The following is a 26,726-nucleotide window of genomic DNA, read 5'->3' on the forward strand; positions in this document are numbered from 1 at the left end:
ATTTGTTCATGCAAATAAAGTTTGCATGAACTTTATTGTCCTGTCTTGTCACAGGACGTGAACTGGGTGGATTTCTGGGCTTTAAATAGGACAACACCAGAGCTTTTATCTTACTTTTTGTCGAGCTGTTTAAAGGTGCTTGTGTGTTTCAGATTACAGTCCAGCTGCTTAAATAAGATGTGCTTGAGGTTACGGTCATAAATTGTTAGTTGGACGCTCTCCTGGAGCAGCAAATCATCCCGATTGCAACGGTTGTTAATTTTCTTCATTTTGATAGTCTGAGGTTAAACTCAGTTTCTCATAAAATGTGGGTAATTACAGTCTATTCACGATCAACAAGAGGGTCAATTACCTTTTCACATAAACTTAAAAAGCAAGTGTGTGAATGTAGAGCGAAGCGCTTTGGGGTCTTATGGATTTGATAAAGCACTTTTCAAGGACAGGCCATTTACCATAATGTCAGGATGATATTAGTGGTTTTTCTCCGCTTAATAACCAAACTCATCATTTGAAAACTTCATTCTATGCTTACTCTGGTTATCTTTTGTCTTGCATTAAAAGGTGTTTGATGATCTGAAACATTTAAGTGTGACAAAAAAAAGCATCATGAGTCTACGTATGATGCATTCTTTACATAGCTTATCTTTTGAAAAAGCAGGTTGCCCCGCAGGCCTTTAAAAAAAGAAAAGCTGTATGAATGTCAGAAGTCAGAAACACAAATCTAATACTTGAAAGATTGTTTATTTGAAAACCAGCTGTGTACAGGTAATAGACAGACAATAAATAATAGCGAGAGCAAAAAAAATAAAATAACATTTCGTATGCCTAATAAATTAGGAAAAGAAGTGATAGAAAATGTACAGTTTACTTTACCAGCCATGGAAAGCAACATAAATACACACAGAAATGGCGATTTGTCCTGGATCACCTCCAGAGGTTTGACACCTTATAGTAAAAAAACAAAACAAAAAAAAAAGAGTAACACTGGCTGAACATAAGAACATGTTATTTAAAAGTACACGTAATGCAGGGACAAATACAAGTACACATCCTTCATTCTCAGCATGTCAAAGCAAAAAAAAAAAAAAAAAAGATCTTATACAGCCTGCCTCCATACGTCAATGCAACATACATTATCAGTACACTAAGCAGTCAATGGTTGCAGCTCGAGAGGAAGTCCGCCCCGTTTCAACTACATAAAGCTAAACTAAAGATTACTTTAAGCCGAGCTAAAACTTGTCGGCTTGAGCCGAAATGCTATGGATGCACTTAGTATCGGTGCCGAATTAGCCCTACGCTTTGGGCTTGATCGGACGAGTCCATGATGCGAGTTAGTGTTTATAAAGCGTGAAGGCATTCCGTTGCGTTATAAGAAGATTACTAAAGAGATGAAAAGGCAAAACAGGTTTTATAGTACATCTGAGTTCCTTGAGAAGAGAAGTATTGTTAAATCAGCCTCGTAAAAAAAAAAAAAAAAAAAGAAAACAAAAATTGCGCTGAGGTCTCAGAAAAAAACGTCAGATGCTTCGGTCCAAGACGCCTGCAACCGCACTAGCAGTTATGGTTTTTGTGAAACTTTAATTTCACCGAGTTAAACACACACTGCTCCAGGAAACGTAAACTGAAACATTTTTTAACCTTTAATTAAAAAGAAAAAAAATTATATATTCCACATTCTCCCAAATGATCAAAAGTAATATAAAGTAAACAACAAAAAAGTTAAGTAAACAAGCAATTAATATCTACAATACATACAGAGTACACAACTTATGTTGCTCATTTATGAAAGTTAATTACTTCCGGCCCCCATCAACACCCTCGGAGCTGATGTGCAGTTCGCCGCCGTCCGTCCCCATTTCCATGACGTCTGGAAGAAGTCCGTAAAAAAACAAAAACAAAAAAAGCTTTTCTAAGATGACAGAAAAGGAGGTGCGTGGCTCCCTCTGGTGGAAAGCCCGTGAAATGACACGAGATGAGGGCGGAGGCGCTTCAGAGATTATCCCCCGGCTGGTACTGAGGCTCAGTGGCTGTGAAGTAGTCCTCCAAAAAGGCTTGCAGATACTCAAAGGTGGGCCTCTCCTCGGGGTCCTTCTTCCAGCACTGCACCATGAGCTCGTGCAGGGAGGTGGGGCAGTCCTGAGGGCACGGCATCCGGTAGCCTCGCTCCACCTGCTCCAGAACCTCGCGGTTGTTCATGCCTGGGGACGAGGGAAAGCGGACAGATTCCCTCTCACTCTCACTGACCTCATTCAAAGCTCCCAGCAGCACTAAGCAGCTTAATACATCTAAGAGTTTGTGATTTACTGCTGGTTCTTTGTTTTTGTTTGCTTTAATACGCCATATTGTTAATGTGGTTTGATATCTTATGAGACCTTTTTTTTTCTTTTCTTTTTAATGATTTTTTTTACTTCAGATTCAAATATGCGTGCTTTTTTACGTGAAAGTGCTGCATAGTTGTGAAGCAGAATAACGTCCTAATGGGACGTAAACCTCGGCCTCGGTTTCAGCTCAACGTTGGGTGTTTTGCTCCCTTCGCCTGAATCAGAAGGTGCCACCACCAAGACGAATTTATCCTCAAAGGCAGTTTATTGCTCGGGATTTTATTTAGTAAATGGCATGCAATCCAATTCCAATTTTTTTTTAATTTAAGGATTATTGTCCCTCTGCTTTGCGTTCGTCTATCGTATAAAATTGAAACAAAACGCACTAACGTTTGTGGCAGTAAATGCAGCACAATGCTTATTTTTCCTCGCAAAAACCCTAACGAGGCCACAAGCAGCATTTACCAGACGTGACCAATCAACAGGAAGGCGTCTCACCTGGATAGGGCACCCTCCCCTTGGTGACCAGCTCTGTGAGCAGGATGCCGAACGACCACACGTCTGACTTGATGGTGAATTTCCCGTACAGCGCGGCCTCGGGAGCCGTCCACTTAATCGGAAACTTGGCGCCTGAAACAAGTAAAGGCGTTTGGTTTGTATGTTTACTCCTCCAGCTACAGCAACGTGTTTGTGACTTCGCTTTTGCCGATCCCCGAGAAAATACTTCGGCGGCAAGTAGGTCAGGCTTCATCTGCGGTTTCACATCACAGCGTCCCGCTGGGAAAATGACGGAACAGTTCCATTATCTTCCCCTCCCCTCCGCCCCCCTCCTCTCCTGTCTCCGTTCGCACTTGGCCCGAGTTAAACAATCGAATGCTTTTTAAGCTGCTGTCCAACGAGCAGCTGGGCATGTTGACAAGAGTAGTTTATGTCCGACTCGTTGAGGAAAAACAGCCGGACTGTCGAGTGGAAACTCGAGCAGTTAAACGCGCTCGTCTGGATTAGGTTTTTCACTGTTGCTCGGTATATATTCAGCTGCCTTTCAGCCATGTTCCAACCACATCCTTCTGTTTTCCAAGCCTTCATCAGAATAAATTCATGCATGTTTACCCTCTGAAAAACCACGGACCTTTTTCCTCTGACTGCAAGTATTCCTAAGGATGTTGTGGGTGAGGGAAGCGGAGGCTACTGAAGGAAAACTGGAGGAACATGCAAGATATGTGCGCACAGATCGGCCTTTGATGTTGCAACTGTGTCTTGAGTTTTCACTGTCTGACACTAAATTAGAATAAGCTTGTCCTGATTTAGCTCGTTTACGATTCCAAGTTTTTTTTCTATTTGGTGAAATGCCAGAATAGTAAGATAGAGTACATTTTTTGTTAACGTTTTTCAAATTCTGCGAATGACATCACATTCATCATGTGAACTGACAGCGTTATTGTTGAAAAACAGTAATAGAAAAAAAAAAAGAACAAGTAAACTGTCTCTGTTTGAAGATCCAAGTAGGTATGTCTGCTGCACATGAAGTAGGCATTTCCAAAGGAAGGCATTTCTCAGGATCTAATTGGACAAACAAAATCAAGTGCAACACGATTGGGGGAGCCTGTCGTCATTATTACATAATAACAGCAGGCAGACAGTATTAGCCCATCCGACATTACCTGCATCTCCATAACTTTTCCTCCAGCCTGTCTTAACAGTCTGGTTATATTTCAAAATAAGAGCATCAACATAAATCACACTGTTGTTATACCAGCTAAAAGTTGTGACTTTTCTGAGACGTTTTACAAGTAGGGAGGGTTAAATGTTAACACGTAGCCATTACATTAAATCCATTTTGGTTACAGAAACAATGCGAAACTGACATTAAGCTAATATTAAAAGAAATAAAAATTAAATTATCATTCAAAAAATAACGTTAAGTCAAAGGAAGGTTGTCCATTTGGATGTCCAACCTGTTCTTTGGGAGTAAATGTAACCCGGCTGGTGTCTTGAGATGTCACTTCAATATATTCACATTGTTTATACCAAAATATTTTGGCACAAATCTGCCCCTTCACTACGCTCCTCTATCCGGTGGGCCCACCTTGTCTCGCTGTGTATTCGTTGTCCTCGATGAGCCTGGCCAGACCAAAATCGGCAATCTTGCAGACCAGGCCGTCGCCTACCAGGATGTTGGCAGAGCGCAGGTCTCTGTGGATGTAGTTCATCCTCTCAATGTACGCCATTCCTGCTGCCACCTGGGAAAAAGAGATTTCATTATTTTTCCATCTAAAACGACATAAAACCGAACAGTTTCAAGGTCGGCAATGTGTGTTACGCAGAGAGCGTCTTCCTCCCCCCCCCACACACACACACATTAGTAAATGGGCCCACACTTCAGCCACGCCATTAAAACCACCGTCTAATGGAAACGGGAGAACGGCGCTGCAGCATTTAGCATTTAGTCCTGAAACCCAACGCTGGAGATCAACTCATTAGAAGATAATCAAAACCAGCTGGGAGATCCTAAACAGCCGTCATCTGATTGTTTTTACAAAACTATAAACACCAGCTGAACATTTTATTCAATTTGAATACTTAAACTTCTTTAAAGATAACTGGGGTTGCTAGTTTAATAATGTACAGTTTGTAAGGACTAATGCAAATTAATACATTTTATCTGACTGTAACTTAAAAAAAACAGATTTAAAGGAGCGATTGCCTCCATTTATTTAACAGGGACAAGAGGTTCCTAGCCAAAACAAAAAAAAACAAGGATGATTTGTAGAAAAGCAAAGCTAATAAGTTTATTGAGGTTTTGACTAATGATTTATGTGTTTCTTATGGGGCATAAATTGAATAATACAACAACAATACAACAAAGCAGTGATGGAATCAGTCCACCATAACAAACAACAAGAAAATAGCACAGTAAAAACTAGAGAGGTTATAAGCAGCACACCTGCGCTGCCATGTCCACCAGGTTTGGCAGTTTAAGAACTCGTCCTTCTCCGTCTTTCAGGAAATCCAGCAAACTTCCTAAAAAAAGAAGAAGAATCTGTTGCATTTCACTCTTATAGAGGTTTCCCAGTTATTCCCTGGGTATCTTTTCTTTTTTTTTTTTTTTGTTCTCTCGAGGAATGACGCGAACTGTGACCTTTGCTCATGTACTCTGTGACGATGTAGATGGGTTCTTCGGACACGACTGCGTAGAGCTGCACCAGTTTATCGTGTCGGAGCTTCTTCATGATCTGAGCCTCCTCCAGGAAGGACTCGGGCGACATGGTGCCAGGCTTCAAGGTCTTCACCGCCACCTTCGTGGTGCCGTTCCATGTGCCTGATGAAAAAAAAACAAAAACAAAAATAGTTGCAACAGGATTCCGTTTTTCTAAGGAGTGGTGCTCATCTTTGGAACAAAATGAACATTTTCTATATTTAAAACCCATTTTCAGTTCTACGTCATGCTATTGAGCCAGTGTGAGCCGAATGTGGCTTCACAGCTACTGGTTGTAGACTGCTGGGAGGGACCGAAGCAGAGTTGTGAAAAACTGTCAAAGAGATGTGAAATTATGCAAGGTTTTCACATATTTCTAAAAAGATAAAAACCGGAAAGGTGTGGCAGTCGTTTGCGATCAAAGTGAAACGAATTGTTACAGCTGCATGTTTTAGTACAAGTCCCTGCAGGGCCGTGAACTTCTAATAGGTCTTCTGAAGAAAACCGTGTCCACAGTACGACGCAGCCAAAACCATGTTTCACAGGGCTGCCTTTGAGGTGATGTCTTGGCTTTTTTTCTTGGCCTTCCTCAAAAAAAAAAAAGAGAAAGATGTGTGACGTGCACGACTGAGAAGGTCCAGTCAACAGATTCCCTCTCTGTGGACCTGTGTGGGTCTTCAAAAGTGATTTATCTTCCTGCTTCTCTTTCCAGTTTTCGTGGACGGCCACGTCACCGCGTGTTTGGATTCGTGACATGCTGCAATTATTTTCAGAAGATGGATTGAACTTTGCTCCAAGAGAAGTTCAAAGCTTTATAAACGAACTCTGCTAAACATCGTCACGTATCACTAGGTTTCTGGAAGGATTTTGGGAAAAATGTGAGGGAGTTCATGGAAGGAGCGTGTCCTCTTTGCACCGGCCACCAACATGTACAGCAGATATTTAAGTATCGGTTAATGTTTAGAAGAAAAATTCTTTGTCAAAACTGAATGAAAGAATAACATCTCGCTCCTCCTAAGCTGCTGCTGGAATAGGACATTGGGACAAGTTGTGTTTTCATGAAGCTCAAGTCAAAATCCGCTCTCTAAAATCTTGACTCAGGCAAAATGGGTGCAGCTTTAAAACAGCAAATTAGAACCGGCTCCCACACGGACTCCAACTACGTACAGCTGTTTTGCAACAGCTGTCCGAACCGTCGCCCGCGCCAAACGATACACACCCATCCAGACTTCTCCGAACTGGCCGTTGCCGAGGCGTTTGATGAGCTGCAGAGACTCCCGTGGGATCTCCCACACGTCTTTGGTTTTGACGGAGAGGTCGGTGAGACGAGGCATGCCTTTGTGGCACGGCACGATCAGCCGACAGCACAGCCCTGCAGCCCTGGCTGGAAACGCGGAAGGACACACGCATGAAGAACAAAACTCCTACTCGGAGCTGTCATGGTAAGTCATTGCTCTCTCTCAAATCAAGCGCTCTCACCGGAGTAGTGCTGAACAAGCTGCTGGAGGGTCTCGAACTGGGCCCTGGTGGTGATGTAGTAGCCTCCGTTGTCCAGTTTACGAATCTTATAGTGTTTGACGTGATCTCCCTTGATGTCATCCCAGTCCTGGATGGAGAGAGAGTACGCCCCTGGAACGGAGACAACGCATGCGTCAACAAATAGCATATAGGCACGTAGCTCATGAAAACCAGGGAGCAGAAAACTGATGCCAGTACAATACAGTGATTTATGTAAGTATTTCCTATTGTTCCACATTCAACATTCTCTGTTCTTTGTGTCTATTTTAGCATAGTATGAATTTATGGTCGATATTTTGGCCTGAGGGTCATGAAATCTTCAAATTTCCACAGTCAAAAACAAGAACAGAAAGAGAACAAGAGAAGGAAGGATACGAGGAAGGATTAACAGGTCGGATAAGAGGAAGGAAAGAAAAGAGGGAAGGAAACAAAATGAAGAAAGACGTAAAGAAGAGGGATAAAAGAATGACAAGAGACTTGAGGGCACAGACTAGAAAGGAAGGACATGAGGAAAGAAGGACGTACAGAGAGAGAGGAGGAAGTGTGCAAGGATGGAAGGACAGACACAAAGGAATAAATTAAGGGCATGAAAAACACAAAAAGGGACGATGTACTTGAGAAGATGTAAGGGAAGAAAGGAAGGAAGACAGGAAAGAATGAATAAAGGAAGAAAAGAAATAAATGTAGAAGGAAAGAAGAAGGGAAAGTAGAAGTAAGGGAGAAAGGAATGAAGGGCACAACATTTAAGGTAAGGCCATTTTATTTGTATAGCACATTTTCAGCAACAAGGCAATTCAAAGTGCTTTACATGAATTAAAACACTTTGCACTAAGAAATAAAGGCTGAAAATGCAAATATTTTCACACATTCTTATTTCTCTTTTCCATACAGATCTGGACCTGGAATTTGTTGAAAGTTTTATTGAGTTTTCGAGTTTGCCAAGATGCCCTGCGCAGTGCTTGTATTGGCACGTGTTTCACACACCTTTCCTGAAGGGTAAAAGTGTTCGCTATCTCAGCGTGTCGCCGCTGTGCGGTACCTTTGGTTGTTTCGCTCTCACGGATGAGGAACGTGCCTCTGGCGTTGCCACCGGAAAGCAGCTGCCTCTCCGCGTCCTTTCGGCCTAATTTACCAAAATACCAGCTGCGGGAGAAACAAATAGGCATCAGGTTTAATATTTGTTGTTCCGAACACACTTCACTCGCTCTGTTTGTAGTGGGTGTGACACCGCGTCTCGTTACACAAAAGACAGACGGGGAAGTTGCTCGACATTTACGACGGGCTCCCAGAGAACAGGATCTGATCTCATGAGAAAAGGTGAACTCACTCCTCTGCCTGGATCGAATCCACAGGAGCGACGTAATTGCTGGGAATGTATCCAGTTCCACCTGTAGAGAGGGAACGAGCCTCCCACCAGTCACCCTCCCTGGGGAGAGAGAGAGAGAGAGAGGGTGAATGAACAGCAGGTTGGAAGAAACAAACACTGATCAGCAGCAGATCTCTGGCCCGAGGAAAACTTTAGCTCTAGTAAACCCAAAACGTTGCAGAATATTTTCTAGATAGTTTTGGCAACAGTCATCTGGTACTGTAAAGTGAAAACAAGTACGAGTGGGGCCCAAAAACAAACACTGAGAAAGACTGACAGGCATATTTGTGTGTACGCTGTAGCCATTTGCAAGATAATCTGTTCCTTTCTCAGCACATTTTGACTAAAACGAGCACAGGTGACTCTTGTCTCTTGTCCTGCAGAAATGTTTCAACTTCCTGTAAATATTGTTCTCATTAGGACAGACTGCTGTAGAACCAGCTACGGCTGCAATATTTTGAAGCATGACAGTAGCAGCTTTGCAAATTGAGAGACTGAAATCTTGGCCCCATTTTTTTTTTTTTTTTTAACAAAATAGCTGCAATTTAGTCAGATTGAATGGAGAGATTATCTATGGGATTTAGTTCTGCACTTTGACTATGCCACTCTATAAATCATTCCCCGTTCCAAAAAAATTTCCTGGAGCTCTTAAGACAACTAGAACTTTAGATAATACAAAACTTGTCAAGATTTAAAACGATTTAATGTATAAAACTTTATTTCACTTTGAAATTAGGTGATTCATTTTGCTTCTTTTTATTAGGTTTTTGTGTAGAGAAGGAACTTCAAGGTTTTACAATCAGCAAAAAAAAAAAAAAATTTTGTAGAAAGAAACCAACTGAGTCGTTTCCAAATTCAATCAAAGTGAATAAAAAATAAAAATAAAAAATTATTTGTTGGTGTCATTCTGGTGAATAAATTCCATGGAGATAACACATTAAACCAGATAAAATAAGAACTAGAGTATATTTACAAATACTGTTTCTATATAATGCTTGGACAGAGTTATTAAGACACATTATGAAGGGGCCAAAAAGCCACAAAAGACTCGAGAACGGTCATAAACATGAACTACTTTGTGCTGGTCAGTCAGATAAAATCTCAATAAAATATGTTAAAGTCCACGTTTGTGACAAAATGCGGAAGAGATCAAGTCGTAAGAAAGGTTTTCTAAAGTCTGGTACTACAATCTGAAGCTAATCCTTTTGGCAAAAACTGGAGCAAAGTGTTGAAATGTGCCACACAGCCAGTCCCAGCGTGGCTTAAACTCCACGACGACGTTCTGCTCAGAATAAAAGGAGAACGACGACAAAAACAACGTAATTCAACACAGACACCGACTGCTCTCCGTGTTCCTGTGTGGCATTTTATCCCAGATGTAGCGTTTGGATCTTGGTGAAAAACAATCCCTAAACTAATCGGAGGAGAACACAACCAGCACCCTCCCTCTGCATGCTGTCATACAGATGTTTTCACACTTACGTGCTGTTGAGGATCTGAAACCTCTCCCCCTTTCTGAAGCTGAGGTCATCCTCCGTCCTGGCCTCATAGTCATACAGAGCCACGAACAGAGTTACCCCTGCAGGGGAAAACAAGAAAGTCACATACAGTATGACAGCTGGGCTTAGAAAGAGACCTAAAAGACTTGAAGGCCGTCTGTGATTTGTACGGATTAAAAGTTTCATTTTAAGTATTTCACCAAAACAGGAAGGGAAGAAGGATGGAGAGATAGGAAGCAAGCACTGACTTTAGGGTCAAAAGAAGACGGACCACAACAAAGGGAGGCAGATAGGACAAAGCAAAATGATAAACTAAAAACAGGAAGAAAGGAAGGAAGGACACAAGACAGTAAAGAAAGGAATGAAAAAATGATTACAGAAGGGAAAACAAAGAGCTGCTGGACACAAGGATGGAAGGAAAGAAAAATAAGAAAAGAAATATGGAGAGAAAGAAAGTTGGTAGGACACAAAAAGGAAGAAGCATGGACAGAAGGGTGGAATAAATTAAAGGAAAAAGGAAGGCAGGCAGCTTAATACTCGAAAAGGAAAAGCAGAAGGATGGATGGAGGGAGAGAGTTGGGACACAAGGAACAAACAAAGGACACAAAGAAAGGAAAGAAGTAAAAACAAAACAAAGGAATGATGTGTGGACACAAGGGTGGAAGAAAAAAAATGCAAGAATGGAACATTCTGAAAAGAAGAACAGCATGAAGAAAGGACCTAATGACACAAAGGTGGATGAAGGACACAAGTAAGAAATTGTATCAATGTGATATTTTTAGGATTTGAGGCGTGGAGATCAATATGGATCAGTCCTGGTTTTAAGTCTGGCCCTAAAAATACTTTTATACTTACTGAGCAGCAAACAGGCGACATATGGGGAGTCAAAACTGGCCCAAGATCCTCGTCTGAATCGTCTCTCGAAAAAATGTCAGCCGTCTTTCGGCTCACCGCCTTTGTTTTACGGAATGCAACTTTAATGTTGTGGCGAGAGTCGCCACAACAGACTTTATCACAGAAATCGACTTGTTTGGCCACTAAACTGTTGTGGCTGTGACCAAAATAAAGGAATGCAGTCTTTTTTTGTTACAAGACGAAGATGCCTCTGGAGTCCCAGCATCTTCAAACAAGCCTGAAACTACTGAAAGATTTCACTTTCTGAATCCTATTAAACCCACCAAAAGCTCCCCTTTATCTCCTCTTGACCTTCATTCTCATCCAGTGTATCGACCTGTGTTGTTTAGTTCATTCACGCAAAACTCCACTGTACAATCCTCTGACTCTACGTACTTGCACGTTGGGGGGAAAAGAAGGCCCAGGACAGCTAACGGTGAAGAAAGACTTGCTTCATATGTGTCTTTAAAGCCTTAAGCAGAAGCGGCGCAACGCGCTGAAGAGGGATTTGCACTCTTCAGCAAAATGTCTGGTCCTTCTGCTCGTCAGATGTGCTTCACAGAGCACCGGCTATAAATTAGGTCACTCTGTTTTCCATTAACCAGAGGGCCGGGGTCGAATGTCCTTCACAGACAGATTCCTTTATCGCAGCATGGCATTACTGGAGAGAAAAAAAATCTAATAATCCCAGCCATGATGAGATGTTTTTTTTTGTGAGTCTAAGCTGTGAAGAAGGAGATGATTTCCAACGTGTTTGAAGCTCCCCTCTGTGTTAAACTGAATATTTCTGGTTTTTAATTGCTTTGTTGAACAGTTCTGACATAACCGTACGTTGAACGATTCCACTTAAAATGACTTGAACTGAAGAGGTATTCACTCTTTTATTGGGATTTCAGGTTACAGATCAACAGAAAGTGGAAGAAAAATGTTACACGTCTCTACCAGCTTCATCTCATCTGGAGACCTTTGGGGGAAGGTCTGGTCGTCCACAAGGTGATTCAAAGTCTCCCCACAAAAAAAAAATAGAAGCAACTGAGATCAGCGAATCATATTTAAAACAAGAAACGCATCGAAAGAAAAACAGCTAAACATCTCAGCTCAATCAAACAGGGTTTAATAGTTTCTGTTTATATTTAAGTCCTGGCACTGATTCACGGTCGGATTTCTGACATTTAATTGGGTCGTTTTAACACATAACGATGCTAAATCTTTCCATTGCAGCCATGCGATGTGTGGTTTTCATTGTCCTACTAGAAGGTGAGTCTGTGAGTCTCCACCCCGGACTTAAACAGTTTCGCAGCCTCTTGTTTTTTTGAGCAAAACACGTTTTTGATCAATTTTGACACTTCTTTCGTAATAAAACGTTTTCCCACAACGTGACATTGTCACAAAGTGGGATTTTGAGGCTCTTTTTGAACAATAACTTTATTTTCACAGCTTTTCCCACATAAGGTCAAACTTGAGGAGTGACTGACGTAAACAGATTCTCCCACCTGAGCGGTGGATGTCTGCACCTCCTCCAGAGTTACCATGGAAATCCTGTCTGGACTGTTAGCTTAGCGCAGGGATATGAAAAAGAGCCACTCTTTTCACCTTCCACAGTGGCTCTAAATAACATGGTTTAAAAAAAAAATCATCTAATATTTTTAAATATAGATGTTATAACAAATGCAGGTTTTAGATTATTTTTTTTGTCATTGAATAATTGCGTTAAGTTTCCACAACAGAATGACACTAAAAAAAAACCAGCAACATGTTTTTAGATCTTTTTTTTCTGTCATTTAGTTAGAAAGTGTTTAAATATGATTTTTCTGAAAATATCCACAGCATCCCGTTTGTCTTCTTTTTTTCAAAAAGCGTGCGCTTTTGTTTATTTGAAACTCCTACAAACAAAATTAACTTAACGGTTGTTCTTTAAGAATGTCAACACATTTCCAGCAGTAAATATTGATCAAAATTATAATCATGTAACATTATTGGCTCTAGATAAGCTTTATTTAGCTGGATTGAAGGTAAAAATGGCTCTTCGCATTGTGAAGGTTGCAGACCCCTGGTTTAGTAGAAGGCCATGTTTAAAAAAAAAATAAAATACACACTACTTTGTGATATGCCAACCAATCACAATGCAGTTTTTGATTGCATAACAGATAACAGAAAAAGTCCAGATACTTTTCCAAGGCAGAATAGAATCGTCACCTTCCTAAAATAATGATTTTTTTGCAAAAGAACACTTGACGACGTCTAACTGCGACCGACAGAGCAAGACCGTGGTAGTTTTTGCAGCCACAAAGTGTTGTGCATTAAGTCTGCATGCGGATAAGCTGCTGCGCAGGTCCAGCCTCACCTGTCCCTCCCCGAGACCGCAGCGTCCCGGACTGCGAGGACGTGTGCACGCCTCCGAACACCGTCACCCCCTGCGTGGCGGCGGTGTGGAAGTTGTTGTAGTTGGGGATACTGGTGACGCCGAAGCTGGGGTAGTGCTGCGGCGTGGGGTCGGAGCCATAGCGGTACCCCGAGCTGTGTGTGAGGCTGGTCTCGCGGTCATCGGTGAGTTTCGCTGCTTCTTTATCCTTACATTGGACACAGCCCATCCTCTATCGTCTGTGAGCGGACAGAAAGAGAGAGAGAGAGAAAGAGAGAGAGATGGAAGGAGTGAGAGACAGAATGAGGATGTAGGTGGAAATAACAGCTCCAAAGCTGCCTCTCCTGGGGAATTTATGATTTAATCTTCCATTATTTTACATTTTCCTCTGAGACAAAGCCTTCAGAAAAATTCAACAGTTAGGCTGAAATTAAACCCGATCCTCGCTCTCCAATTTAACACAAAAACAGACCGAAACCGAGCCGCGTGTGGTTGCTTTTAAAATATGAATTAACTTCTTTATGGCTTACTTCTCCAAAGTGTCGCGTGACCACACATGTGCAAAGAATTTACTCCCACGCCACCACATTTATGATATGGCATGCAGTTCGTTTTTGTTTACTTTAACAGGAGCTCCACGCACACACACACACACACACACACATCTATGGACCCGGAGTACTGAAGTAAAAAAACAAACAAACACACACAGCAGCAAACCGCTTCCTGGCACTGCTATTTATCCCTGAGCACGGAGGATTTGGCCTGACTAAACCAGTTTTGCTAATGAGTAAGGCGATCTCTTTAGAAGGAGCCCTTCCATCTTTATGGACCCAGTCACACTAATGAACATCTAGGCTCAAGGTGTCCCTGGAAGAGGGTCTTGAAGCTGGTGAAGCATGGCTGGCTGCGGGGTCGTCTTTCATCAGAGCGAGCAGCCGACTGACTTCAGACGCGGCTAATTGGAAACACACTTGTTGACAGAGTCTGTGGACGGGGAGAGGTGGCATTAGCGGGAAGGGGAACCGTCACCGCTCCCTCCATCAAAGAAAAGGATGGGCTGTCGGCTGATGGGGGATAATTTATGAGTGCTGGGTGTAAAAGGAGCAATAATGTGGAAGTAACCTGTCATTTAAGGCATTACTGTGCCTTAAATGACAGGTTTTACACTAATTGCATTCTACGAGGATGAAAAAGAAAAAAATACAATTAATAGTACAAGTTTGGAAATACTGAAACAAAAAGAGTTTTTACTAGGGTGTTATTATTATTATTGTTATTGTTATTACTAAGGCTGCAGAATAGGATTAGCATTAAGAAAACTGGTGGCATTATTGTTGCAGATTGCAATGACGATACCAGTTGGCATTAACTCACATTTTTTTCAATCCTTTTAAAATTTTTTCATAAATAAAGGATAAAAATATGACATAAAAAACAGTACTTTACAAAAGTTCTAGCTTATCACCCACAGAAGTTTATCAATCGGGTATCATTATTAATCGTCATCATCATCATCATCATCATTTAATTTACGTTGGCTTAGTAAAGTATTCATATTCCCTGAATTTTGTCAGGTAATAACCACAGATTTCAATTAATTTTATTAGGATTTTATGTGATAAACCAACACAAAATAAAGCATAATCATGAAGTTAAAAGAAATCTTAAAATCTTAAAAAAAAAATAAAAAGGTTCGACACACTTTATTGTTCAGCTCCAATAAAGTGTGTGTGGAGGGTTTTCATAACAACCCTCCACACAGGGCGGCGCAGCCTGAGGGGCGGCAAGCATTCAGAAAAAAAAAGAAAAAGAAAAAGCCCTGCCAAGACCGGAAATCAGAAAAAGCTGCGTATTTACAACTTTGGAATGGTTCCGTGAACGTTTTTATCTTGGAAGCAACAGCAAAAAGAAAGTAGCGATAATTGCTTTATAGGCCTAGTTAGTTGTTGAGTACTGAGCAGCTCCCAGTACTCTGATACCCCAAATTAAAATCCAGGATAAATATTCCCCATCATCGCTGCTGTGGGGAAGATTTTCCCTCAGCGGGGAGTCAGAATCCAGTCAGAGTTGACAGGAAGACGAATGGAGATAAATAAGATTCAATAACAGTGGGAAACCCAGTCAGAGGACGCAAACGATCTGAGGCAAAGGTTCACGGTTATGCATAACAACAACAACCCTAGAGATCTACATGCTAACATATAAGCATATTTATGTTTTAAAAAATCTGTGACAACACACTGCTTTATGTTGCTCTATAAAATAAAACCCCAATATAACATAATGCAATGAAGAATGCTGCTACCATGTCACAAAAAGTGAAATATTTTTCACTTAAAGCAAACTTTCTCTTAGGATGGCTGTTGCGGGATAACTGAAACTTTCCTGAAAACATTTTATCATCTTACATTGTCAAAAGGAAACACGTAAGTGAAGTGTAACATCTCTAGAACAGCCGGGCAAATTCACTTTACAAGCTCAGATCTCCTGCCTTCTAAATCTGCCGCAGCTCCTGTGTATCAACAGACGGCAATAAAAACAAACTATGGCTTTGGCAGACCAGGTGACAGGCACAAATCACTGCTGTGCCGTACCTGCGGAACAGGAATCCCACAGCAATGCACCTGGCGGGATTCTGGGAAGCACGGCGCTCTGTGTGCTCAGAGCTGTTCGTTTCACTTCCTCCGACCCGGTGAGCGTTTGCTCCACTCTGCCTAACTAACGACGGAGAAGGGGAGCCACTGCGGAGAGAAAGAGATCAGCGTGATTCACGACCGCCCATAAAACTCCATAAAACACCCAAAAGAGGGAACGGGCTCGCAGAGAGCGCGCATTACGGCAGGAGCCCGGAGCAAAGTGGAGACCGCGGACAGAAACGCAAGGAGTTAAACTGCAGATTTGTCTCTAATCCTCCAGATTTTGGATAATCTTCTTTGACATTTATGTTCACATCTTCAGTCGTGTGGTGTTTGCAGGATCCCTCTCAGACAGTCCAGCACATGTATTCAAGCTAAAAATACATCATAAAACATTTAGTATAGAATGCGAGCACATGAGCAATCAATAAGTATTTTGAACGAGTGTTTGCAGCAAAAACTAGCAATATCTTTTTCTTTTTTTTTTTGACGAGCAGCTTATAAAACATTTACGTTATTTGGCTGCGGGTTAAGAAAACGCTATCGTGTGAGTTTAACGGAGATGTCCATCTATTTCTTACCTTTTTAAAACCAAACTTTCAAGTAACAGTGTTGAAAAGAGTACTGATGAACGTTCTGCTGCTGCTTTGCATAAGCTTGAAGTATTAAGAGAACAGACAGGAGGAAAATGGCAAGAGTCTGTTTTCGGTGACTGCAGAGATTTAAATAGCACTGCATCCACTCCTGGAGGGAGCAGAGTAAATGAGGGGAGATCTCCTGTTACTGTTGTGCCTGTGGGGGGAATCATGAAAACCTGCTGTCTTTTCCGAGTTAAAAGGGTCCAGGGCGTCTCCGTTTGTGCACGCCTTCCCACCGTGCGCAGGCCGTCACGTTCGGGCAGCAGAGAAAAGTTTCCGGGCAGAAAAAGATGCGCCGCATGAATCAACACAGGCGAGGAGACGGATAACAATCATTCACTACTGTAACGCCATAAACATGCCACGCACACATTCATCAAAAAGTTTCAGATTCAAGCTATTACATGGATGAGTCAACACCGTTTATCATACGGGAAAGTCCAAATAGTTTTACTTTTTCTTGTGTTTACGGTGACAGAGAGCTACATAAACAGACACTAGCTCCAACAGACACAGGCCAAAACTCTGTCTGGTGGGAAACGAATGCTGCACATGACCATAAAAACACCAACCCAAGGTAGAGCATAGTGGTGGCGGCGTAATGCTGTGTGGAGGGTTTTCACACAGCATGTACAAGCTAACTGATTATTATATAGGGATATTTCCTTCAGCTAAAACAAAGCAACGGTGGAAGAAAAAGCTGTTAAGTTGGGTTTTACACTGCGTAGTTATCGGCTGTCTTGTTCAAAATCTTTGGCCGCGAAAGAAAATCTCTAAAAGTGATCTTGCATTATTATGCCACTGTCAGTCTCTTACTTCAAAACAACAATATTATCATTTATCGGAATAATTACTGGGACAATTTATCGTCCAGCAAAACTTATCGTGAGGTCAGAGGTCAGTTTCTTTCCTCTTTCAGCCCAACCACGAGCCCTTCTGCAGATCTTGCCACTCCTGCATCTTCCTCCCCCTCTTTCCAGCATTCGAATCCAACAATGACCGCATTAACGCCCGTAACTTAGTACCAATTTATTGATAGACTAACACATTTATCAACTCTGTCTGATGCAACTGTGCTCCAGCAGTAGGCGGTGCGGCACAACATCTTCCATCATGCAGATTGACGGGAGTTGCAAACACATTTAGCCTGCACAGTGTGCACGTTCAAGTCCAGCTGCAATTTTGGTGCAGCAAAATATTTCAGACTTGAGCCAGACTGGGGCCGATATTGAATGTAGGGATGGAAGTTTATCATATCGTTTATTGTGATAAATTTCTCATTATTTATCGCTGCAACAGAAAATTTCACTTAATTCCCAAACCTGAGGATATTGTCCGTTAGTTTTTACTATTTTCTCCACAGTTTGTTCAAGGAAAGCATCAATAAATCAATAATTTTGAAAATATTATTAAATGCATTTACAATTTGTAGATCACACTTCTTTATATGACTAGTGTCCTAAAGAAGTGCTTTACAAGTTGGAATGTTTTATGTTTTTCAAGAGCTGTATTTGTGTTTGTGGGGTTATAATTGCTTTGACACAAAGTCACAGCTATACAGTTATCTAAAAAAGGAGTAATAAATCATTCTTATTGCCAATTTTATCGTTATCATAATAGTGCCACAAAATATTGCGATAAAACTTCAAGTTCATTTCGCCCACCCCTAAGTGAGTATACAAAGAAGTGTTTTAAAGTCTGTTCCTATGTTAAAAATGTCAGATCAAAGCCAACACTTTACAAAAGTACACCGAGCTTTTACAATATTTATTTACGGTAATTAGATAGTATTTTCTCTTTACAATCACAATTTTGCTGCATTTTGCATTTTTTGCAAAATGCAAAAAAGTTCAAGTAGTATCAAGACTTTTTCGAGGGGCTGAGTTCCAACACGCTCAGCTCAGATCAACCTGTGACACAACTTAACCCCCCCAAAGAAAGCACATGATGGTATCACAGCCTTAAGTCTTCACCTCAGTCTCAGCAAGAACAATTCTTGTGCTATTTTCAGACCCAGATGAACAGCTTGAGTCAAAGAGGCCCACAGCAGCAAGGTAAGGAAAGAGACAGGGCTGTTCCTGCAAGTGTGTAGGAATGTCAGGTTAAGGTTAACAGATGGATAAAACAGGAAACAGTCAGACAGACCTGAGAAGGTGACGCGTCCAAAGTGAACGCTCTGCACAGACGAAACCATCTGCATCCAGTAAAACAGAAGTTAAAATGTATACTTTTCAAGGTTCATCGAAACATCAAAGATCATAGTTAGGAAAAAATTTCCTGTGTAGGTTTTACAATAATCTATTAATCGCATAATAAACAAACTCAATAATTTTCACTTGCATAATTTATTGGTTTTTTTTTCTTTTTCTACCAAAAACTGGATGAAAAAAGTCTTCAGACTGGTGATTTGGTGTCAACTGGCCCTTATTTTGAAGGACAGTTTTGTTCACAGAGACTTAATGATTCATTTCATATTTTGTTTTGTTTATGTATTGTTGATATTTGAAAATTTTTCCAGTTCCAGTGTTAAATGTTCATCAGAATTGTAAGTTTATCTCTAAGAATGTGTCCTTGCAATATTATTGCTTGAAAATGGTCTCAACACAACAATATTATCGTTTATCGCAATAACCTTTGGGTCAATTTATCATTCAGGAAAATTTGTTATCGTGACAGGGCTATTATTGCATTTATAATATATCAAGTAATATCTTTTATATTTATGCCACCCTGTTCAACACCATCCTACTTCATTCATTCATCCTTTAAATCCTCACCTCTCCTGCCTTCAACCCTTACATCTACCTCTCACTACTGGATCCTACCCTTCATTCTCATGTTCTTCAACATTCATCCCTTCTCCTAACTCCCAAAACCTTACTTCCTTCGACTCTCATCTCTACCACTGAACTCCCTAAACGCTCATTCCTACTTCCTCCAGCCCTGACCCTAACCGTTCTCCTTCATGACCATCTTCTTGATCCATCTTCCCTGCCTCATTATCCATTATCTTCTTCGTTTGACCCATTCGTTCTACTGCGCCCTATGTGGCATCATGAAGGTCCTTATCTGGACTGGGGAACTGATGTGCTGAGACAGAAATGCCACTACGAGTCTGGATCGCTGAAGCATCCAGCAGCCAGCCTCCCCTCAGATGAGTCCATTAAAATTCATTAATCCTCTTCTCCCAAGACAGACACAATCCTTTAAATAAATTTTTTAAAATAACATTGTTGTGGCATGGTGCTTGCCTGTAAATCACAGTTAAATTATGTTTATTTGAGTGAATTGAATAGATGGCCTTTCAGAAATCTCGCTACCACTGCATTAGATCTTTTGGCTCCTGTTTTCTCTTAAAACAATTCTGCTTATTTGCTCTAGTGTCCAAAACAGTTTTCAGTATTTACTGAGTTTTTGGTAAATTGAAACTCATAATCTGCAGAGCCAGCATCCTTACCTGATACAAAAATAAAACCTCAATAACAAAAACTGGCTTTGAGTCTTTGAAACCTGACCAAGAACCACAAGACAGTGAAGCTGTGCTCAGATTGTGATTACTGGAATGTCTTCATCGTTTCACAGCACTTAATTACCAATCTCTCACAAATGCGACCGCTTCCAAACACAGGCCTGATTCTTTTGAGGTGTAGTGTCACTTTACACTCAAGACTATTGATATGTAGGAGTTAATGTCGAACTTCCCACCCGACTCCCACGGACAACGCACACGCGTTGACCTTACCCAAGTCCAAAACCCGACGTTTTGTTCCACCAACAAAGACAAGTACAAGAAGAGCATCACTTGAAGCTGTGTCCCATTTGGATGAAATACGACAAACGCCGCTCTGTCTGCTGGATTTTCTACGACACGGACAATCTCCTCCTTATGGCTGCCATTCTCTGGATAGTTACAACATTTGCTTGTGTCAGACAACCGAGTTCATTCAGTGTATCAACAGCAGGACAATGGGCACATTTCACTTGGCCACAAGATTACGAGCACAATGAAACGCAGTGTAAAAGCTTTCAAAGCGCTCTTCGAGCGCTGAATGAACAGAGTGGGTTATAAAACCCACAGCTGAGCTTCATACAGTACGTGGTTTAAGCCTAGCTGTGTTTCAGTGTCACAGTGTTCACAGTTGAGTGTGTTGAGTCATGCTGTTAAATAACTGAGACCATTGTAATTATCCGTTCAGTCAGCTTGATTTGGGCATCTTGCACTGACACTTGGGAAATAAGGAAAATTGGAGTATCAAAGAAACCAGGAAATAGCAGAGTATTTGTCTGAATTTGGGATCTGTCTATGAACATTTCCAAATGTTGTTTCAGTGGAGGGTAAAGGTTGGTTCTTCATCGTTTGCCAACATGATGAAGAACCATGTTGTTATCCTTTGTACTTCCAGCAGAGGATACTGGAAATATATTAGCTGAACTTAAACTAACTCAACAAAACAAATTTTAAAAAATGGACCATGGAGTCTGCAGGTGACTCAGTAAATCAGGAGAAAAGAAATAATGACAACTTCTGAGTCTTAGAAACCACAAAACACGTATTAGCCTTTCATGCTAATGTCAGTTAGCCTGGTCACTCTCCGTGTCAAGCAATTTCCAATTGATTTCCAGTTTGCTTACGTTGGGTCTAATTTCGTTCTCACATCCAAGTTCTGAATTTAGAGGTAAGTAGCCACCAGCACTTGTTCCTGTTTCACTGTTCAAATGAAACAGGAATACAGGAAACAAGGTATTTACTTATAGAAAAATATCAGCCACCACAAATGATCAATGTTCAGAAACCTATCAGTCTCACTGATTATCAAAACTTAAATTAGTCCTGTATGTTCTTTATTGTTTAGGATCTAAATTAGTTAGGCTTTACACCCAGCTACCCAGCTGTAACTTATCAGTAAAATTAATTTCAGAGACTTGTTTTTTACTTACGTAAAGAATCAACCTGGAAATTTGAACAGTTCGCAAAAGTTCATAGAGTGAAAATCACATTTATACTAAGAAACTGAAACTAAGGAGAATTTAATGGTTACAAACTACAGATTTATGACATAAACAATTTGACATTGAGGAAGTGTTACTTGAATGATGAGGGTTGTTTTTAATGGTCTAATTCTAACTATTATAGCGTGCTATTTCCAGAAAAACAAGAAATAAATCAGAAAGAAATAAACAGGGAAAGGAGACTTATCAGGAAGTATTGAGCAGACAATCAGAAGTGAGAATTGGTGTAACTATTCCTAATTTTGATTTCCCTTGTTGGATATAATAAAAGACAGAACTTGCAAACTGACCTAAAATCAGAAAAAAAACATTGTTTTTTTTGGGGGGGGTGGGGGGGGTTATGAGCAAACAACTTATCTAAGAGTTCGTTTTGCCCAGCTTGTGGGCAGGAGAGCAAAGAGTCATTGTAAGCAAAAGGTCAATAGCCAACAAGTTTCAAATTTCCTCCAGTGAACTTTGCTTTGAGTAGATTATTTTTCAAAGCAAAGATTAGTGCACCAGTACACTTCCTGTCTTTGACTACAGGCGCTTATTGCAGCACAGTAAATTCAGATTTACCTTGCAAATATTTAATCCTACAATTTATTTTGAGTCCCATCCCACTAGTGTACCACAGTTTGAGGGCCATGCTTGTAAACTAATGCTGAGGTGCAAACATGTCAGTCATCTGTTTTACTTGTGAACACAAAGGTCCTAAAGAAACATTTGCATGGAGCATTAGTAACTCATTTCAATCTAGTGAAACACATCACGCACAACTGTGCACTCTCAGGTTTAGGGTGATGAGTGGAGATGAAGACATGTCAACTAAAACACCAACTGCATCCTAACTTATATCACATGGGCAGCCAGCACATCATCCCATTTGTGTTTGCCTCCAAGATGGATGGCAGCACCTCCAGACACAACAGATAACCCGATTAAAGCGGCTTTAATTGGAAATTTAACAGCGTGGCAATGCAATAAGCTCAACAAATGTGACAATTAATTCGGAGACTAATCAATAGGAGGCTGTCTGCGGGTCGAGGTGACTGTGGTGCTCTCGGCCTCAGCAGTCAGCTCTCCTCTGCAACCCAACCGTCCCTGCAGCAGATGCAACACCACTACAGAAACGCACGAATGCAAAACACCAGCCGCAATCACAGCACGTTGTTCTTTTTGACTGATCTCAAACTCTCACATGAGAGCAAAACCCACTTCTACAGGAACCGTCTGGCCATACGACCGTGGCGATTTAAAACGTGTTATTTATCTCCCCTCTTCTCTCCATAGATGGATTCAACCCACAGAGCAAAACAGAGGACGAGGCGGCTGCACCGGTTTGGAGCAGAAGTAAGATATAAAAAACAAAAGCAAGCTTACCGCAGAAAATCAAATCAATCCATCGGAGTTTTCAGTTGAGATTTTGTGAAGAAATTTTTTTTAATGTTTTTTTTTTTCTCTCTCCTCTGTCTGTGTTTTTTTTTTTTCCTCACACGGAGGGAGAACAGAGGGGGAGACTCGTTCCTGCCGGAGAGCCTGTCGCCGCCGTGTGTTCGGATGATGACGATGGAGTGAGAAGTCTGTCAAGCCACACTAGCTGTATCGAGCACTTCCGGTTAGGACTTTCAAAATAAAGCATCTGTTTCTGGAGGAAAGCGAATATTCCATGTAAATACATTTAATTTTACATACTTTATTGAATATTATTTCACTATTTATCGCATAGAAGCACAATAATACACACCACAATTCATTTTCAAAGCATAAATCTGTGTTATTGTTCGTCGCAACTAAAGAAGTGCCGCTTTAAATTCCGGTTTGTCTCTGTTTGTTTTGAAGCACTTTGTTTTGCGTGAGGCTGATGCGGAGTCAGACCGCCTTGATTGACAACGTTTTCCTCCAATGAGAGTTTACAATGTGGGCACAAGTGGGGCACCTCCTCGTCCATGAGAATGCTGGAAAACAGGGCACTGTTGTTGGCTTTTTGTTTTTGATCAAGTGAATTTCAGCACTCGAGAGGCAGTCCTGCTTGCTGTGTTAAAGTGAGATTTTTTTTTTTAACTCAAAGTCAAAAGGACAGAACGTAGCCTGAATGTTTTCCTTTTTAAAAACCTTAGAATATCTGCATGAGTTTACCTGTCTGTTAACATTGATAATAATGGAAATGAACTGTTGCCCCTTTATTCCCATCAGAATATTTGAGGCCAATGAAGAAGACCAGATTCAAATGTACAGCGCCCTTCACGCCTGCTGAGTCCCTTTGTAAAAACGTGCAATAAGCCTAAAAGTACTGCTGAAATAGAATATTTTACATGTAAAAACAAACAATCAAACAAAAAACGATTCTTCTTTTTGTCTGACTTTAAATCAGACTAAACTTTCCGTTTTAGGTTTGGAAGGATTACCCAATTTATTTAAATTTTCTAATGACAAGGGAGAAGATTTTTTATTGCCTGCTACACATTCAGAAATGTACATACCCTGAAATCTCTATACCTCTATACAATCTGGGAAAGGCTTTGTGAGTTTCTGAAAGGCTAATTCGAAACATTTGAATTGTTAAAATGAGACACAACTGTGGATGTAATCTAAAGCAACACCAAGCATTTTCAAACTGCTTTCATAAGTGCAATCATAGAAAAAATAAATTACACAATGTGAAAAGAATTGTGAAACTCTAAATCCTCGGGAAAACTTTCAAACACTCATAGCTTATCTAGTCACCACACTCAAATACCAGGATGCAAAGGGAGGCAAACAAATCTAAAGCTCACAGGTAAAAAAAAAAAAAAAAAAACAGCAAAAAAAGTGGAATCTTAGGATTACTAAATAATAATGTTTCTTCGTATGAAGTAGAAGACAAGAGAATGAGCAATTTAATGTCTTACGTTTGTTTTTCTTAATAAGGCGGATTTTGGCTACTGTCAAAATCTCGCCAAATTAAAAGTTAGACCAATAATCCCTTTTCAAAACAGCAATTATAAACATTGAGCTTTTTAGCAACACACATTCCAGGTGTGTTTGGTGTGAAACAAAGAACAAAATGTGTGGAATAGCACCTCATGCCCACAAAGTGAAACGAACAATGAAATTCATTTGAGGATTTTGGACAGTCAGTGCAGGACAAGAGTTTGTTTTATTCAACGTGCCCTTATGTACATTTTGAAGGGCCTTGGTGAAATGCGTGTGAAAGATCAGATTTTATGTTTTCATGAAAACTACTAGCAAAAGGGGGAGGAAAATCCAAAAAACAAAACACAGAGATGCATCAACCTTCAGGTTTTCGGAAATCAGCTTGATGGGTTTAAAATATTGTTCATTATTCTGACTCAAATTATAATGTCTGCTAAATGGGGTGTTTTGTTCAGATACAACAAAAGATCACCTTTTGTGTACAGAGATAATTTTATCCTCTTAAAAGACACATAATGTAATCAGTTTCAGAATTAAGTGGCTTAGATACCTGGTATTCAAAACACAGACCTTAACATTCACCTCATAATTTGATTTGGATTATTTTATTTTCAGATTACAACTTTGAGCTTTGCTGCTCTTTCTGCTTGACTTTGTGTCCTCAACCTGCCCCATTTTTTAATTTTTTTTTAGGTCTGTGGCTCTTTAAAAAAAACCTGATTGGTTTGAAATACATAAAATGTGAACATTCCTGTGTTCATTTAAGAACTCTCAGTTTGGTGCGCTAAATGTTTAATCTTTTTGTTGTTGTTTGAAAACAGTCCGTGCCCCACTGCCTTTGTCTCTAGGTTTACATATTCTTTGCTGCTCCTTATCATAATTACAGCTTTGCATGTCATCAGAATATGGCAACAATGAACGTGGCCTAGTTAGCGGGAGTAGAGAAGTGGGGGTGAAAGAAGTCACCCTTAATCCTCGGTCTGCGGCGTGTGTTCGCTGTGCAGTCTCGACTTCACTCTCACGCCCGCTCCTCCGCAACCAGAGGTCACAGTCGCTAAAGCACCTTGTCAGCCAGCGCTCTGCTTCTTCCTCGCAGCCATTTTGGACCGGTAACCATGGAGATGTGGGTCAGGCAGTGATGGCAGAGAGAGAGAGAGAGAGAGGGAAAGAGAGGAAAGATTTGTTGCTGCTGGTGAAGCTGGAGCGCTGCAGGCTGGCGGAGCAGACAGCAGAGCCATAAAGTCTCATTATATCTGGGTCACTGGGATGCTCCAGCTGCAACACGCAGACAAGACACTATTATGCAAGAGGAGCGACGAGGGATGTTATGGGTGCAGGGGCTTATAGTTACAGGGGAGGTCTGTTTACTCAGAGGGGCATATGTCAGGAGGGGACCCTGATAACATAGCAGCAGACAGGCGGCAGCCACCTAAACACAATGATGTTGTTTTGACACATAACAATTCAAATTGAGAGACAATGAAGCTTCCATTCTAAATAAAATGGGAGCTCTGGATTGGATAATTAAGCTCTGCGTTGCTTTCTACATTGGTGTAACATTTACTATTAGTCCACCAAAGTGAATGGCTGGAAGTGGATAAAATTACATTTAAAGACGGAGGTTCTGAAAACGGGTGATTCATCTGATTTCGGACCAGTTTGTTTGTATGTCTCTCCATTGATTTTTTTTTTTTTCACCTTTACCCACTTATCATTTTTAATGATCTAAGAAAGCCTCCCTGCCCCCTTTAAGATTCTCCGTCAAACTCAATAACATGACTTAGAAGCAGAAGAAACATTTTGCTTAGGTAGAACTAATTTATATAGTTTTCTATAGAACTGAGATCAAATTCTTTTGATGGCTACTCCAAAACATTGACTTTGATGTCTGTAAGTCACTTTGTAGCAAATGATCATTTTCCACATTTTCCATTTGGAAAATCTGATGGCCACGCTTTTACTTCCTGGTTGATGCAGCTTTAGTATTTCAAAAATAATTCTCCTTCCTCATGATACCATCCATTTTATTTTGTGGAGCGCACCAAAGCATCAAAACTCCCCCATAATAAGATGACTCTAGACTCATAATTTCCAGTTGGGATGTTTTTTCAGGCTTGCAGGCTTCCTCTTTCCCCCTCCAAATATGACAGTGGTCATTATGACCAAACACTTAAATTCTAGTTTGATCAGACCACATGATGACTTATTTTAAGAACTATCATCATGAATGCATTTGCAAACTGTATCCATGCCTGTTCTGTTGTTATTTTTTGTTGTTGAAGTAATTACCTGTCTGAAAAGGAATAAATATAATTTGTCGCCTAAAAATACATACCAATTTTCGCACTTATTCATTTAAAAATGTTCACAAAAGTCACGACATAATCA

The 26,726-nt window shown here is 40.6% G+C and overlaps 1 protein-coding gene and 1 long non-coding RNA gene across 2 annotated transcripts; one reads left to right on the forward strand and one right to left on the reverse strand.

The window, feature by feature from the left end:
- Window positions 1–722: 722 nt before the first annotated feature.
- LOC103458742 (tyrosine-protein kinase fyna-like) lies at window positions 723–22,962 on the reverse strand. The gene is made up of 12 exons (XM_008399760.3): window positions 22,806–22,962; window positions 13,139–13,395; window positions 9,884–9,980; window positions 8,363–8,461; window positions 8,075–8,178; window positions 6,997–7,146; window positions 6,737–6,901; window positions 5,461–5,640; window positions 5,266–5,342; window positions 4,408–4,561; window positions 2,820–2,951; window positions 723–2,198 (listed from the first exon to the last, which is right to left on the reverse strand). The coding sequence occupies exons 2-12, from the start codon at window positions 13,383–13,385 to the stop codon at window positions 1,990–1,992; spliced, it is 1,614 nt and encodes a 537-aa protein (XP_008397982.1). The 5' UTR covers window positions 13,386–13,395; window positions 22,806–22,962; the 3' UTR covers window positions 723–1,989.
- LOC145549986 (uncharacterized) lies at window positions 22,436–22,960 on the forward strand. The gene is made up of 2 exons (XR_014085798.1): window positions 22,436–22,775; window positions 22,925–22,960. It is a non-coding gene; the product is annotated as an uncharacterized LOC145549986 (long non-coding RNA).
- Window positions 22,963–26,726: the final 3,764 nt, after the last annotated feature.

Source organism: Poecilia reticulata, chromosome 22 (genome assembly GCF_904066995.2).
Source record: "Poecilia reticulata chromosome 22, P_reticulata-male-v2, whole genome shotgun sequence".
Lineage (NCBI taxonomy): Eukaryota > Metazoa > Chordata > Actinopteri > Cyprinodontiformes > Poeciliidae > Poecilia > Poecilia reticulata.

Excerpts from the sequence above, each read along its gene's own strand:
- LOC103458742 (XM_008399760.3), bottom strand. The coding sequence starts at position 13,385 with ATGGGCTGTGTCCAATGTAAGGATAAAGAAGCAGCGAAACTCACCGAT. Across the intron at positions 7,147-8,074 it reads TGAGAGCGAAACAACCAAAG|GGGCGTACTCTCTCTCCATC; the intron begins GTACCGCACAGC and ends TCTCCGTTCCAG. Across the intron at positions 4,562-5,265 it reads TGGTGGACATGGCAGCGCAG|GTGGCAGCAGGAATGGCGTA; the intron begins GTGTGCTGCTTA and ends TCTTTTTCCCAG.